At 41.3% G+C, this 15582-nt stretch overlaps 1 protein-coding gene across 2 annotated transcripts in view; it reads left to right on the top strand.

Annotated features, from left to right (window-relative positions):
• The window catches only part of SLIT2 (slit guidance ligand 2), a 231620-nt gene extending 217008 nt beyond the window's left edge, over window positions 1–14612 (top strand). Inside the window, exons 32-36 of one of the 2 annotated variants that reach the window (XM_058193772.1) lie at window positions 2744–2874; window positions 5572–5726; window positions 8098–8386; window positions 12072–12283; window positions 13455–14612. In XM_058193772.1, coding sequence (XP_058049755.1) covers window positions 2744–2874; window positions 5572–5726; window positions 8098–8386; window positions 12072–12283; window positions 13455–13696 — 1029 coding nt within the window. In that variant the 3' untranslated portion in view covers window positions 13697–14612. The remainder of the gene's footprint in view (window positions 1–2743; window positions 2875–5571; window positions 5727–8097; window positions 8387–12071; window positions 12284–13454) is intronic. The other variant, XM_058193773.1, reaches the window with a different exon arrangement.
• Window positions 14613–15582: the final 970 nt, after the last annotated feature.

The following is a 15582-nucleotide window of genomic DNA, read 5'->3' as shown; positions in this document are numbered from 1 at the left end:
GACTTTCCTTGTCAGATGGTCACAAAAGGGGATCACGTGACCCAGGGACCACTGCAGTGGTTGTGTGTCTGAAAGAGTCGAGGACTACCTGAATAGATAAAGTGCCTGAGAAACAATATAAAACAGACAAAACACACCAGGGGATAGAACCATTTGTTTAATGATGGTTGAAAGTGAGAGTGGCACTGAAGTAAGTGACGGGTTGGTCCTTGTACTTGCAACCATCCCAGCCTTCCTACGGCCACATGATCAAAATTCAGGCCCTCGGCAATGGTTGTAACATCTCGGGGTCATGCGATGGCCAGTTGCAACTTTCTCAGTCACCTTCCGACGAGTCGAGTCCTTGGGGGAAATTCACTTAACAACCCATCCGTATGGATTTGCTGAACACCTGTGGCAAAGGAAGGTCATAAAACCGGACGTGACTCGCTTAAGGACTGCCTTGCTTAGTTCCATTCACAAGTGTGGTAAGTTGAAGACCGCCTGTGCAGTTAGAAGGTTTACAAACGAGTGAAAAACGTAGAACAGAATTAAATGGAGCAAACCAAGCTATCATCGGACCGAGATGGGGGTCAAGGCAGCTGTGGAATTCAACTTTTTTTACTACAAGTTCTGTGGGCATGGCTTGGTGGGCATGGCAGGGGAAGGATATTGCAAAATCCCCATTCCCTCCCCACTTGTGGGGGACGGATATTGCAAAATCCCCATTCCCACCCCACTCCAGGGGAAGGATACTGCACAATCCCCATTCCCACCCTATTTTGGGGAAAGGATATTGCAAAATCTCCATTCCCACCCCAATCCGGGGAAGGATACTGCAAAATCCTCATTCCCACCCCACTCCAGGGGAAGGATATTGCAAAATCCCCATTCCCTCCCCACTTGTGGGGGACGGATATTGCAAAATCCCCATTCCCACCCCACTCCGGGAAAGGATACTGCAAAATCCCCATTCCCACCCCACTCCTGGGGGAAGGATATTGCAGAATCCCCATTCCCACCCCACTCCTGCGGGAAGAATCCCCATTCCCACCCCACTCTGGGGCCAGCCAGAGGTGGTATTTGCCGGTTCTCCGAACTGCTCAAAATTTCTGCTGCCGGTTCTCCAGAACCTGCTGGATTTCACCCCTGGGTCAAAGCCTGCATGCCGTCTGGAAGACCTCTGTTTTGAGCAGCTTCCATGAGGTAGATAGGATGGGAGCCCACCACACCTCTATGGGGAAGTCTGCAGAGATCCTCCATCATCCAGGTGAAGGTTGTCCCAAAGGTGCTTTTTTCAAAAGGCAACTAGACTTTTTGGGATTTTTTTTTTTTTACTTTGAGGATGTTTCGCTTCTCATTCGAGAAGCATCTTCAGTTCTGGAGAAGCGAAACGTCTTCAAAGAAAAACCGGGAAGTCCAGTTGCTCTCTTGAAAAAAGATCTTTGCAATCACACTGGGAAAAGAAGAATAATTAAAAGGGGAATAAGGAGAGTAGCTAGAAAAACATTGCAAACTAGGAGAACAGACAAAAATAGCGAGGGCAGAAAGAGACAAAGAGGAAAAAAAGGAGGGAGGAAAAAAAAATACAAAGTTAAAGGACCACATTGGGATTAACAGTGAAAATATAAGAACGAAGGAAAGGGGGAAGAGGAGAGTGGATGGAAATACAGGACAAGCAAAGAGAGTAAAGGATTTTAAGAGAAAGAAGAAAAAAAGGAGAAAGAGAGAAAAGAAGAGGGGGAAAAATGGCTGACAATACATTAAATGGTTTAATTATTAATAATGGTATTTGAAAGCATAAAAAGTTTTTAATTGTGATTATAGAATTTATTTAAAGCATCAGAAGTGATATTATGAAGATTAACTGAGTTATTTTTCTTTTCTTTTTTGATTATGGTTAATATTATATGAACTGCTTTGAATTGCAAATTTATGAATGACTCTAAGGTTTGATAAGTAGTATATATAAAATGTTATAAATATTAATGGGGAATAAAGGGTTTAACTTAGAGGGAGTAATGAGAGGGGAAAAAAGAGGGAAGTTGGATAAAATGATTAGAATTCAGGGCGAAGGGTAAGATTAGATATACAACTTAAATAAAAGAAAGAAAACAAAAAATGAGGGAGAAAAGCAAAACATATTAATGTAAGCATATAAAATGTGTTGGAAGAGAACTAAGAGTTGTATAAACTTGAAACCTGGCCAATATTCTGTTCAGAAAAAATGTATGTTGGTGTGTGTATTAAAAAATAAAAAAAAACTTTTTACAAAAAAGAAAAAAGATATTTGGGACTCTATGGGGAAACCATTTAAAAAAAACAACCCTAGCCACTAAAAGGAACACCCTCAAGAGTTCAGCTCTCCTCATCTCCCTAAAGCTGAACGTAAGACTTGTATCATACTAAAGAGAGTAGAATATATATATTTTCGACTTTGTCGAAACGTCACCAAGACGCTTCCAATTTTACACGGGAGAAAACCCGAACAACCAAAGACCTACGTACATACATACATACATACATACATACATACATACATACATACATACATATATATGTAGGTCTTTGGTTATTCGGTTTCTCCCCCAAGAAATTCCAAGTTTTACGGAAAAATCCGAACAACCAAAGACCTACATATATATATGTATATATATATATAAATGACATTCACTGAAGGGTGAATTGGTTGTAGTCAATATCCTTTTAAAAAAACAACTTTCAATGTCAATATTTCTAATAATTCCAAATGGTTTGCCGTCAGATTTCCACAGATGAAGACAGTGGGATTCTGCTGTATAAAGGTGACGATGATCACGTAGCCATGGAGCTCTACCGGGGACGTGTACGAGTCAGTTATGACGCAGGAACGTATCCAGTATCTGCCATCTACAGGTGGGCTTATAAATAAGAAAACCAGGCTTTGAAGAAAACATGCATTGTTTTTAATCCAGTTGTGTTTCAGAAGTGGCAGCTTCCAGTGAATCCTGTATGGAAATTCCCAGTCACCTGGATCGCGGTTGTTCCAACAATGCATTTTCAAAAGGAAACTGGACTTTTCTTTGGTTCATTCCAGAACTAAAGAAGCTACTTAGATGGGAAATGAAATGTTTCCAAAGGAAAAAAAAAACCAAAAAACTCCAGTTGCCTTTTGGGGGAAAAAGAAAAAAGCACCTTTGGGATTTTCCAATGTCATTTTTTTTTTACAATTATGTCTTGAAATGTTTTCTGAAGAAGGAAGTTTTCCTTCGACTCCGGCTACGTGGTTTAGGGGATAAAATGGAGAGCATAATTCCTCCTTCCACTTCAAAGTCGGGAAAGTTTGAACTATGATATGAGGGAATCCAGCAGGTCACGATCAAGTTTCTATTTTCCATGTTTCCTCTGCCACCTTTGGTAATGCCTTGGTAAGACCACACTTGGAATATTGTAGTTTTGGTTGCCACAATATAAAAAAGATGTTGTGACTCTAGAAAGAGTGCAGAGAAGAGCCACAAAGGTGATTAGGGGACTGAAGGCTAAAACATAGGAAGAACAATTGCAGAAATTGGGTATATCTAGTCTAGTAAAAAGAAGGATTAGGGGAGACATGATAGCAGTCTTCCAAAGTCTCAGGGGCTGCCCCAAAGAAGAGGGAGTGAAGCTATTCTCCAAAGTACCTGAGGGTAGAACAAGAAGCAACGGATGGAAACTAATCAAGGAGAGAAGCAACCTAGAACTGAGGAGAAATTTCCTGACAGTGAGGACAATTAACCAGTGGAACAGCTTGCCTCCAGAAGTTGTGGGTGTTCCAACACTGGTGATTTTTTTAAAAAAAGATTGGACAACTATTTGTCTGAAATAGGGCAGTGATGGCTAACCTTTTTGCCATTGCGTGCCAGGAGGGGGCACCCCGTGCATGTGTGTGTGACCTCCCCCTCCCCCTGCTCTTGGCACGTGATGGCCCAGTAGGCCCATTTTTGTCTCTCACCTGGCTCCAGAGCCTTTCTAGGAGTCTGGGGAGGGCGAAAACGGGCTTCCCACCCCCCTGGAGGCCCAAGAGGTTTCCCTACTTCTGGTGGGCCCAGAAGGCCCGAAAAGGAGCTGAGCTTGCATGCCCACTGATATGGCTACATGTGCCACTTGTGGCACGCATGCCGTAGGTTTGCCATCACGGGCATAGGGTCTCCTGCTAGAGCAGAGGATTGGACTAGAACAGGGGTCTCCAACCTTGGTCCCTTTAAGACTTGTGGACTTCAACTCCCAGAGTTGAAGCTGGCTGAGGGACTCTGGGTGTTGAAGTCCACAAGTCTTAAAGAGACCAAGGTTGGAGACCCCTGGACTAGAAGGCCTCCAAGTTCCGTTCCAACTCTGTGATTCTGTTGTCACCTTCTGCTTTAATTTTCTTTGAAGAATCGGAATTGCCACATTGCTACCTAGCCGATATGGAATTCCACATAGACATGTCCTAAATCTATATACCAATGTCCCTTCATCTTTAGTATTAAAATAAAATGAGATGCAACCTTTTGAACACCCATCAAGGAATCTAATTAATAAGAAAATGAAAACTTTTATTATATTTTTGCCAAAATGGTGGAGTTGGGAGAGGTGGGAGGATAAGAAGATTTATCCCCTGTTGAGGTACGTATCCCTTGGTCACTGGAAAAGGAAAGATGGTTACATAAATTATGGAACATTATATTGGCCCGATCATGTGAACTAGGATTGCATCAATTACCATTAATGCACGATTAAACTATATTCCAGCACTTTCAGAATGAATTATAAGCGCTATCTATGATCTGAGTGTGCTTGGCAGAAGAGAAAAGATTTTTTTGTCAAACTGTGGTTGTGATATTATACCGATAGGAATTGTAGGAGCTGTAATTGTTATGCTTTGAGTTTGCACATGGATTTCTTCATGATTATTGTAACCAGGGAACGGCTCTCTTTCAAGATGACAGAACACATGATGCAGGTAGTTCTTGTCTTACAACAGTTCATTTAGTGACCGTTCGAATTGTAATGGTTCAAATTATAATTGGCTTTCCCAATTATGACCATTGCAGCATCCCTATGGTCACGTGGCCGCTTGGCAATTGTCTCATACTTGTGACGGCTGCAAAGTCAATGTGGAAGCCAAATTCACTTAACGACCAGTTTACTAACCTAACAACTGCAATGATTCACTTAACAACTGTTGTAAGAAAGGCAATCAAATGGGGCAAAACTCACTTAACAAATGTTTCACTCAGCAGCAGAAATTTGGGGCCCAATTGTGGTCGTAAGCCAAGGGCTTCCTATATCTGAATACCCTGGAGTGAATTTTTGATTCTCTAATTACAGATTTCCCAAAGTCACAAAAGGATCACCACACTGAAAATAGGTGGCAGTTTGAAGTTATTTGGGTTAATTTTTCTTATGCACAGTTAGGAAATTGCCGTTTCTCATAGTTTTCTGCATGCAGAGGGCTTAAACTTCAGGGCATTACGCAGATCTCTGCTAGCTTAGTATAAGCAGTTGGGACCGGTGGGATACGTAGACACCGACTCTTAAAATCTTGGTGCAGTGATTAATATTTATGAAATTAAAACACTTTCCCTTCCCCAGTGTCGAGACCATCAATGATGGAAAATTCCACATGGTGGAACTATTAGTAATGGACCAGATTCTGTCGTTATCTATTGATGGAGGAAACCCCAAAACCATCACCAACCTGTCTAAACAATCTACTTTGAATTTTGACTCCCCGTTTTATGTTGGAGGTAAGTTCTTCCTGCTACAGGGGTAGAGAGCTTCTGCTGTCTTGGAAAACGCAGCTGGGCGAAAGGGAAGAAAAACAGTAATTCTCACTTTTTAAAATAACTAAGAGTTTCATAGCAGCTCAGCCGCTAAGCCTTTCTAAGCTCAGACTTTTTTTTTTTTTTTGGATGGGTGGAATTGTTTGCTGTACCTTGCACCAGTGTGAAATCCAAATTTTTTTTATTACTGGTTCTGTGGGCGTGGCAGGGGAAGGATACTGCAAAATCCCCATTCCCCCCCCCCACTCCTGGGGAAAGGATATTGCAAAATCCCCATTCCCACCCCACTCTGGGGCCAGCCAGAGGTGATATTTGCCGGTTCTCCGAACTACTCAAAATTTCCGCTACCGGTTCTCCAGAACCTATCAGAACCTGCTGGATTTCACCTCTGCCTTGCACTGTATGAAGAGTGGAGCCTATTACATATACTGTACATATTTTTTCCTGTTCCTTTTATAATTTTATGTTTTTCTCTTTGCTTTTTTTTTTTTGCATTTAGTTAATTTTTCAAACTAAAAATTTCTCAAAGAGTGAATTCTTTTTTAAAAAATTTTTTTGCCCTGTCAATATGGTTTTTATGGGTCTATTGTGGAGTGATCTAATTCAGCCAACAGTTGAACAAATGGCCAAAATCTTGTGAAGTGATATATCATCATTAAGTTTCTCCACCTTTAACCATCCAATCTGTAAAAATCCTTTAAGGAAATCAGCAATTTTTTATAAGAGAGTCATTGGAAAAGGTGGGAGCAAATGGGAAGTCTGAATGTCTATAGAAATTCTCTGTCATCCAGATCATGGTTGTCCCAAAAAGGTGCTTTTTCAAGAGGCATTTTCTGGTTTTTCTTTGAAGACATTTCACTTCTCATCCAAGAAGCTTCTTCAGTTCTGACTGGATGGTGGGGAATGGAAGGATTTAGACTCCTCGCAGACATTTGCATCCTTTTTAGAGAGTCGTTGAGGCCACTTGGAGGTTTATCTGTGTCCTCAGGGTCACCTGAGCGGTGCAAATGGATGTAGAGCCCACCATCCAGTCAGAGCTGAAGAAGCTTCTTGGATGAGAAGCAAAACATTTTCAAAGAAAAAACAGAAAGTCCAGTTGCCTCTTGAAAAAAAAAGCACGTTTATCTAGAAAATTGATTGCAAGCTGCCTTGGGTCGCCTCTTGGTGAGCTTGGTATCGCCTGCGTTTAATAAATACCGTATTTTTCAGAGTATAAGACTGTTAAGGGTAATCTGGGTTCACAACCAAGGTTGTGGACTGTTGAGCAGAGTACCCTATGCATGAAAACGACTGAGACTGGTTGTAGACAATAACAGTCACTACATGGACAAACTGGGGTTTGATATTCCTTTATTTTTAGGGAAAAGGCAAAGTCATAGTCCAAAAACAATTCCAGGTCATACCCATATAAAGTCAGTCAGTCAGGGATGTTACAAATATCAAGTCTTCTTACCAACGTAGACTTGCACAACAAACAAGGTCTTCTTTCAGTTCGGCAAAACACAGTTCAATACACAACAGTTAGTAAATATTGAGGAATCAGTAACTAGCCATGATCAAGCAACGATCATAAAGCTCAAATGTACAGTTGCAGCATGTCATCAGATAACAATGCTGTAGCGTCCCTGTAGATTCCCAACAAGCCATAATTTAGTTTTCCTTTTATACATTGGCTACAGAGCTCAGCCAATCAGGATGCTTGCATGATGCAGCACAGCCTTAAAACAATATAATACCTTTCTTACTGCAAACATACATAGTTAGTTTATATATTGCCTGGCCAACTGGTTAGGCAAATAAGAATTTCCTAACAAAGACGCACCTTAGTTTTTGGGGAGGAAAATAAGAAAAAAGCTGATTGGCAGGTGGATTGGTCTCCCGGAATATCCCCAATCAGCTGTTCCCAGAGGTGAATGTTAGCAACAGGTTCCTTGGTTGTGAGCTTGTGCCTTGCTTTTTTTTTGGCTTTTTTTTCTGCCTCTGAAACTCTGTTTCAGAAAAAAACTTTTTTTCTGCCTCTGAAAGCCTCCGAAACAGCTTCAGAAAAAAAGCCTCTGAAACTCTGGGAGCTTCTTTTCTGAAGCTCCATTTCTGATGCTTTTTTCAGCCTCCGAAACCTCCGTTTGAGAAGCTAGGCAGGGCTACATTCGGAGTATAAGAAGCACCCAGATTTTCACCCTGTTTTTTGGGGGGTGAAAAGGTGCATCTTATACTCCGAAAAATATGGTAAATAAAATGCGGGAAGGGTGACACTTTCTGTAGCGAGTCGGTTACTTTAAGAGAGCCAGCCGGACAGAGGCGTCCATTCCGCTCACCTGTACAATCCATCCCCCAGGTATGCCGGTGAAGGAAAACGTGGCTGCATTGCACCAACCTCTAGGGCAAAATGCCACCAGCTTCCACGGCTGCCTCCGAAATCTCTTCATCAACAGCGAGCTGCAAGATTTCAGGAACGTCCCGTTGCAAGTTGGGATCCTCCCAGGCTGCGAACCTTGTCTGAAGAAGGTGTGTGTCCACGGCACTTGCCACGTGACCGGCCAGTCCGGCTTTACCTGCGAGTGCGATGAGGGATGGAGCGGCTCGCTCTGCGACCAGGAAGCCAGCAGCCCTTGCCTGGGGAACAAGTGAGTAGCAGACCGATATATCACTTTTAAGGGTGAAACCCTTTGGCCTGGGAGAGGAGTTCTATAAGGTGGGCTTTCCACTTACAATGCCTCGTTTAGTGACCCTTCAAAGGTACAACAGCACTGAAAACAGTGACGAATGGCTATTTTTCATACCTACGATCCTGTGGCCATGTGATCAGAATTCAGACGTTTGGCAACTGACTCATATATATGACGGTCGCAGTGTCCCGCGGGGGTGTGTGTGTCACGTACTGTAATCCCCTTTTGTGACCTTCTGACAAGCAAAGTCAAAGGGAAAACCCAGATTCACTTAGCAACCGAGTTCCTAATTGAACAACTGCAATAATTCACTTAGCAACGGTGGCAAGAAAGGTCGTAAAATGGGGAACCAAGCTCACTTAACAAATGTCTCACTTAGCAGCATAAATTTTGGGCTCAGTTGTCATCGTAATTCTACCTGTATTCACAGCCTTCAAAGTTGATGGCGCGACTCAACTTTACAAATTTTTTCGGAGTCATTTCTTTGAGTCCTGTTGGGTTAAGCTGTAATACTTCTTGAAAGTATTTGTTCAGGGAATGGATGGCAGGGCCAAACCCGTTTCAACAATATAGATACGCCTGGTTATATGATAGTGGTTGTCATTATGCGACTGTCGTGTCCCACTCCTCCTCTGACGGCCGGGTCGGGGAAGTCCGTATCAAGCGTGGCCACAAAGCCTCTGCAGCTTTGCCAAAGTTCTGTCAGAGTCCTCAGGGCAGGCAGGAGTCCAAGATGTGACTTCAGCAATCCAAGTTAGACTTTGCCTGACTCAAAGAATGCCAGAAAGCAGATCCTTTATATAGGCCATGGGGTGTGGCTCCATGACTCAGCACTTATCCAGGCCTGCCCCTCCCTTCCTTTTGCTGACGTCGCCTCTCTATTCTCCGGAAGCGAGGATCTCTCCAGCCTCCAGCTGTTGGTAATCTGAGCTCATGACTAGCTTCACATTCTTCAGGCTCACATGCTGTGGGGGAGGGGTTTAGTTGCTCCGTTTGCCTGGGCATGGTGCCAAGACTGGGGACTGGAGGCACGTCAGGCCATTCGTCTTGCTCGGCCTGTCCGGGCATGGTGCCAGGGCTGGGGGCTGGAGGCATGCCAGGACATTCTTCAGCACTATCAGCGTCTGGCAGGAGAAAAGAGGGGCCCTGCTACAGTGGGGGAGTGAGCGAGGCACAACAGCAACACTGTTTAATTTAGCACTATGATTTTATTCCAAAAATTGGTGATTTTTGGAGGGGTGGGGGGGGGAGAGTAGCCTATAAAAATCTAATCAACTATCGGGATATGTAAATTTAATCACTGTTTTTGGGGGCTTCAGAATATTTGACATATTAGGAGATTCAGTCCCAGGAATTCTTTTCAAATCAGGAAGAAATCCAGTCCAAATTCCCTAAAAAGAAGATGCCACGGATCAAATCATCTACCTGCGGGCAAAATCACTACTGACTCGTGCCAGACATCCCTGGAAGAAGCAAGAGTAATTTTAGGAGCCCAGTTTTCAAAGTTCGTATTAGCAGTCTAGAACTGCTCCGCTCCCAGTAACTAAGATTAGGAAACCTGTAGATGGTTACAATTCCCTTGAATGTTATGATCCTAAAACTTGGTGAACAATCCAAGGCATCGTCATAGTGCGGTGATTCTGGATTAGACCCAGATTAGATTGAAATCCATCCTTGGAAACAGCCATTAAAAGAAGCCATGAAGAGGATGGCCGATGGGTCATAACCTGGTCATAATTGTGAAAAATGGTCATAAGTCACTTTTTTTCAGTGCTGTTGTAACTTCAAACGGTTACAAAACGAACTGTTGTACATCAGGGACTCACCTGTACTGTATTTATATGAATTCAAGTGATCCGATGCATGCAACGGTTGTGACGATTGTGGGTTCTGTGTTGCCGGTTGTTGAGAAAAGCAGAACTTATGACCTGTGGTAGCCTACTCAGGTCTTCCATTACACATCTACAGTGGTTCTTTTCCCAATGCCCAGCGGCTGCTGCATCCTTGCCGGTCAGTTAGAATAGAATTTTTTATTGGCCAAGTGTGATTGGACACACAAGGAATTTGTCTTTGGTGCAAATGCTCTCAGTGTACATAAAAGAAAAGATACCTTCATCAAGAATCATAAGGTACAACACTTAATGATAGTCATAGGGTACAAATAAGCAATCAGGAAACAATCAATATCCATATAAATCATAAGGATACAAGCAATAAAGATACAGTCATAAGTGGAAGGAGAAATAGAAATACAGTAGAGTAGAGTAGAATAGAATAGAATAGAATAGAATAGAATAGAATAGAATAGAATAGAATAGAATAGAATAGAATAGAAGTTTTTATTGGCCAAGTGTGATTGGACACACAAGGAATTTGTCTTGGTGCATAAGCTCTCAGTGTACATAAAAGAAAAGATACATTCATCAAGAATCATAAGGTACAACACTTAATGATAGTCATAAGGAACAAATAAGCAATCAGGAAACAATCACTATCAATATAAATCATAAGGATACAAGCAACAAAGTTAGTCATACAGTGAGAAGTGGAAGGAGACAGGTGATGGGAACGATGAGAAGATTAATAGTAGTGCAGTAGTAGATGCTCCCAAGCTGATTCATGACGTCTTAGGGAGTTGCTGCAATTCCAGGGGAGACATCACAGCACTGTTCCAATATTCTCCTACAAAAGGGAATAGGTCAAAATATTTTCCAAAGCACCAAAAGTCAAGATCAGATGCAATAGAAGGAAACTCAGCAAAGAGAGAAGCAATTCTAGAACTAAGGAGAGGTTTCCTAACAAAAGAATTGATCAGCGGAAGGGCTTGTCTTCAGAAGTTATGGGTGCTCCTTCACTGAGGGCTTCTGAACAGAGGCTGGACAACCATTTGTCTGAAATGGTAGAGGGCCTCCTGCTCAAACAGGGGGTTGAACTAGAAGACCTCCAAGGTCCCTTCCAATCTACTATTCGGTGTTCTAAAATGAAACTCTGAAGCATTTCCTTTACTAAGGCTTTATTAGGAAGGCCACACCTGAATCCTGCATCCAGTTTTGGTCACCACATTACAAAAAAGTTGTTGAGGCTTTGGAAAAAGTTGAGAGAAGAGCAACCAAGATGATTAAAGGCCTGGAAGACAAAAACATATGAAGAACGGTGCAGGAATTGGGCATGGCCAGTCTAGAGAAAAGAAGGACTAGTTGGGGCATGATAGTAGTATCCTAGTATTTGAGGGGCTGCCACAAAGAAGAGGGAGTCAACTTATTCTCCAGAGCACCTGAAAGCAGGAGAAGAAACCATGGATGGAAACTCATCAAGGAGAGAAGCAACCTGGAATTAAGGAGAAACTTCCTGACGGTGAGGACAATCAACCAGTGGAACAGAACTTGTTCTTCAGAACTTGTAGGGTCTTCATCACTGGAGTTTTTAAAGAAGAGACTGGACAGTCACTTGTCTGGAATAGCCTAGGGTCTCTTGCTTGAGCAGGGGGCTGGACTAGAAGACCTCCAAGGTCCCTTCCAGCTACCTTCTAAAGCGAGGCACTTCCCCTTCAGAGCCCAGCCCAACCCGCTTATCGTTCGTGTCACTTAGCCTGAGGTCGGATGAATAATGTATTCTTATTCTCTTGGGCTTGTCTCCCCTGTAGATGTGTACATGGTACCTGCTTGCCAATCAATGCCTTTTCATACAGTTGTCAATGCCTGCAGGGATACGGAGGCGTCCTCTGCGATGAAGACGGGGAGGTGTTTAACCCCTGCCAGCCCCTCCGATGCAAACATGGTAAATGCAGGCTTTCAGGCCTTGGAAAACCATATTGCGAGTGCCACAGCGGATATACCGGGGACGGCTGCAATAAAGGTGAGCCTCCGGATCGGCTGGGAATTGATCTCCTAGGAGAAGGGGGGAAATCCTCATTTTATCTGAAGAGGGGGGAAAAAAAACCCCAACAATTTTCTTTTTTTTTTTTAAATCCTGTTCTGCATGCACGCGATACAATTTTCTTTTCGAAATTTAAATTTTTTTAAATTTTCTTCTTTATCTCCATCCCTGGCAAACAATTTTAGTACATTTTCGGCTTTTTGCTGGATGATTTAACAGAATGAGGGAAGGATGGTTTTGGTTTTGGTGTTGTTGTTGTTTTTAATTTTAGAGCATAAAACCAGGAAGGTTTTTCTTATCTCCTCCTTTCAAGATTTTGCTATAAAAACTTTTCTCTTTCTTCAGAAGCGACCTTTTGCTATATTTAAACTGCCACCTTATACCTGCTGTATCTTTCTGTATTTATTGTTTCTCTGCCTACTGCAACTATGAAGCCAAAACCAATGATTCTGCTGCTAGTTTTATTCCAAATTCTACTTTTGACCTCTCATCTTCAGCCGATTTATCGCATCGAATTATTCAGGTGAGATGGATAAAAACAGGGTGACGTGATCCCACCTTTCCACTTCTGTGCTGTGTCTCCTGTCTTTTCTCTCTCTCTTTCATTTCTAGATCTGGTATTCATTCATTCTGTCCTTTTGCATCCATGGGATTACAATAGACGTAAGGACCGTGCTCTCCCACTTAAACGGGTTTTATGCCTGGATAATTGATGGCGCCTAGGGGACTGGAGCCGCTGTTAAATAACAGATTGAATAGTATTTAGGTCTAATAAATGAAATTGCGTGCTGTCTCAAACATTTCCGAACAGTCAAAGAAACCAGCTGGCTGTTAAAAAACAAAACAAAACAGAGGATATGTATTTTTGTAATAAAGAAAATGATTTAAGCTCCCAATTTTCTTGTCATAGTGACTGTAGTGCATTTCGAGTTTGGATATAAATCAGTGCCAAAAAGAGGCTGTTGCATGTCAGCTTTAATCCTGCAGAGGAGAATCCTTGTTTTATTTTATTGTTTTCATTATTTGTTTCTTTGTTTGCTTGTTTGTTTTCTAAGCTGAAAGAAAAGCAAAACAGAAGGGATCTTTAGTAGCTGCTCTGAGTAGATGCCCCTTAAGCATCTGGAGCTTTTTCTTCTTTTTCACTTTGCAGAAATCGCTTGCCGAGAGGAACGGATCCGAGATTATTTCCAAAAGCAGCAAGGTTACGCCGCGTGCCAAACGACCCAGAAGGTTCTGAGACTCGAGTGTCAAGGGGGCTGTGTGAACGGGCAATGTTGCAGGCCGCTAAGAAGCAAAAAGAGGAAATACCTTTTTGAATGCACCGATGGCTCCTCCTTCATAGGCGAGGTTGAAAAAGTGGTGAGATGCGGCTGCACTCAGTGCCTCTCTTAAGAGACATACTTTTCCCACACTCATTTTTTTTTCTGAAAAAATCCTGTATCAGCCACTTCTCGGACTAAAGTAAGGCTTCGTAGTGGATATATATTGTAAAATACAGAACAGGCTTATTTTTATTACGACAATAAAGAACTGTTTCTTTAATTACAAAAAAAAAAAAAGTCAAAAAACGAGTGCTCAAAGAGACTTCTTGAAACTCCAAGGACTTGAAGAAGGAAATATGTATATGTAAAAAAAAAAGACCTGATAAAATTTCAACCAGGATAGGAAAAATTCCACTACTTTTAACACCCAACGTTCTTCAACCCACTCTGAAGATAAAGAAGCCCTTGGCTCAATTATCTTTCCGTCTGATCCTCGTATCGATGGGAGAGAATATAAAGTTTTTCTTTTTAATGTACTTTAACTATAGCTGGGGCGGGGGAGCAGGTTTCACTTTGGTTTGGTTTTATTTCCTTCACAAGACCGAGAAGAAAGCTCTCAGGTGGAGGAAGAGACCCATTTTTACAAGATGAAAAAAGTAAAAAAAAAAGTGATGCATTTTGTACAGTGTAAAAAAAAAGTTGAGAAAATGAGAGCGTTTGTTAATTCACAATTATCCTAAGATCTTCTAACACATTTTTTTTTAATGTTAGCATGTTACAAAGAAAGGAAGAAAGAAAGAAAGCATTTACCCACCCTCTTACAGTATTAATTTTTTTTTGTAATATAAATGATAAGATTGATAAAATAGATTATGGTTGAGAAAATTAGATATAATGCGGAGTTTTGTTTCTATGAATCCTGAACAGCTCTATACAGTATTCTGTTTATTGAGAAATATTTATTATATCAAAGTACACTGTACTTAACATCTAGACCAAACTTTTTACTCCCCCACCCAATGCTTTAATATATATTAATTTATATTTGTCCTGATATTTTTCTATTTTCAGTTGTTTTTTTAAAGAGAGAGAGGAAAACTTAAAATCAGGATATTTGCAATAGGACTAATATAGCAGGTTCTCCCGGGATAAATAGATTTGATCTGGGTTAATATTTTTTAGTGCAGCACCTGCCAGCTGGTGTCCATCATAGGACCAGAAGCTGCAAACAATCTGATTATTATTTTCATTATAACAAGGAAATATGACATCTCTCAAGTCTTTGTAATATATGAGGAAATTGTCTTTACAAATAGGTGGCAAATGTTATAGGTGTGATTCTTCCCCTCCCCTCCCAAGTATACGCTACTTTTCAGAAAATGAAATTATGTGTTGAAAATGACACTAGAAGATAGATATTTTCAAACTAATGTTCCCTCGGAGTTTGGTACCTTTAAAATGAATAAAAGAGGCTGTATTATCATTTCCCCCATTATTAAAACTACTTTTAAGCGCCCAAATATTTTCCTTTGTTAACATGTTGCTGCTAAGTATAATATAGAATTGGTAATAATTCTTTATAGTGGGTTGTTCTTTTTTTTTTTTTTTTAGTAAATCATGGGGTACCCTGTAAAAAAGCGGGGGGTTAATTTCTTTTATACAAGGAAAAGATAGTTGTACATGTGTAATATGGTGTTGCTTTGTCTAATTTGGACCGGTTATCAGTATCTTTACTGATGTTTGTAAATTAAACAGATCTTTACCTCAGTTCCACTTCTTGTATTTCTCAAAGGAGTTTAACGTCCTTTGGCAGATTGATTTCTGATATTAAGTTGAATTTCTCTTGGGAGTGAACTGCAAAAGCTATATTCTAATACCAAATGTACAGCAATCAGTTGCTATAGCATATTGCAATCTATTATATTTAAGTTTTTCTGCGTAGTATAAAACACTTGTTTCTCAAATTTGGCAATTTCAGCTCCCAGAATTCCTCAGCCAGCCTGCTGAAGTCTACAT

This window comes from Ahaetulla prasina, chromosome 8 (assembly GCF_028640845.1).
Source record: "Ahaetulla prasina isolate Xishuangbanna chromosome 8, ASM2864084v1, whole genome shotgun sequence".
In the NCBI taxonomy this organism is placed as follows: Eukaryota; Metazoa; Chordata; class Lepidosauria; order Squamata; family Colubridae; genus Ahaetulla; species Ahaetulla prasina.
Note: the sequence above shows the minus strand (reverse complement) of the source record. Positions and strands in the feature narration are given on the sequence as shown.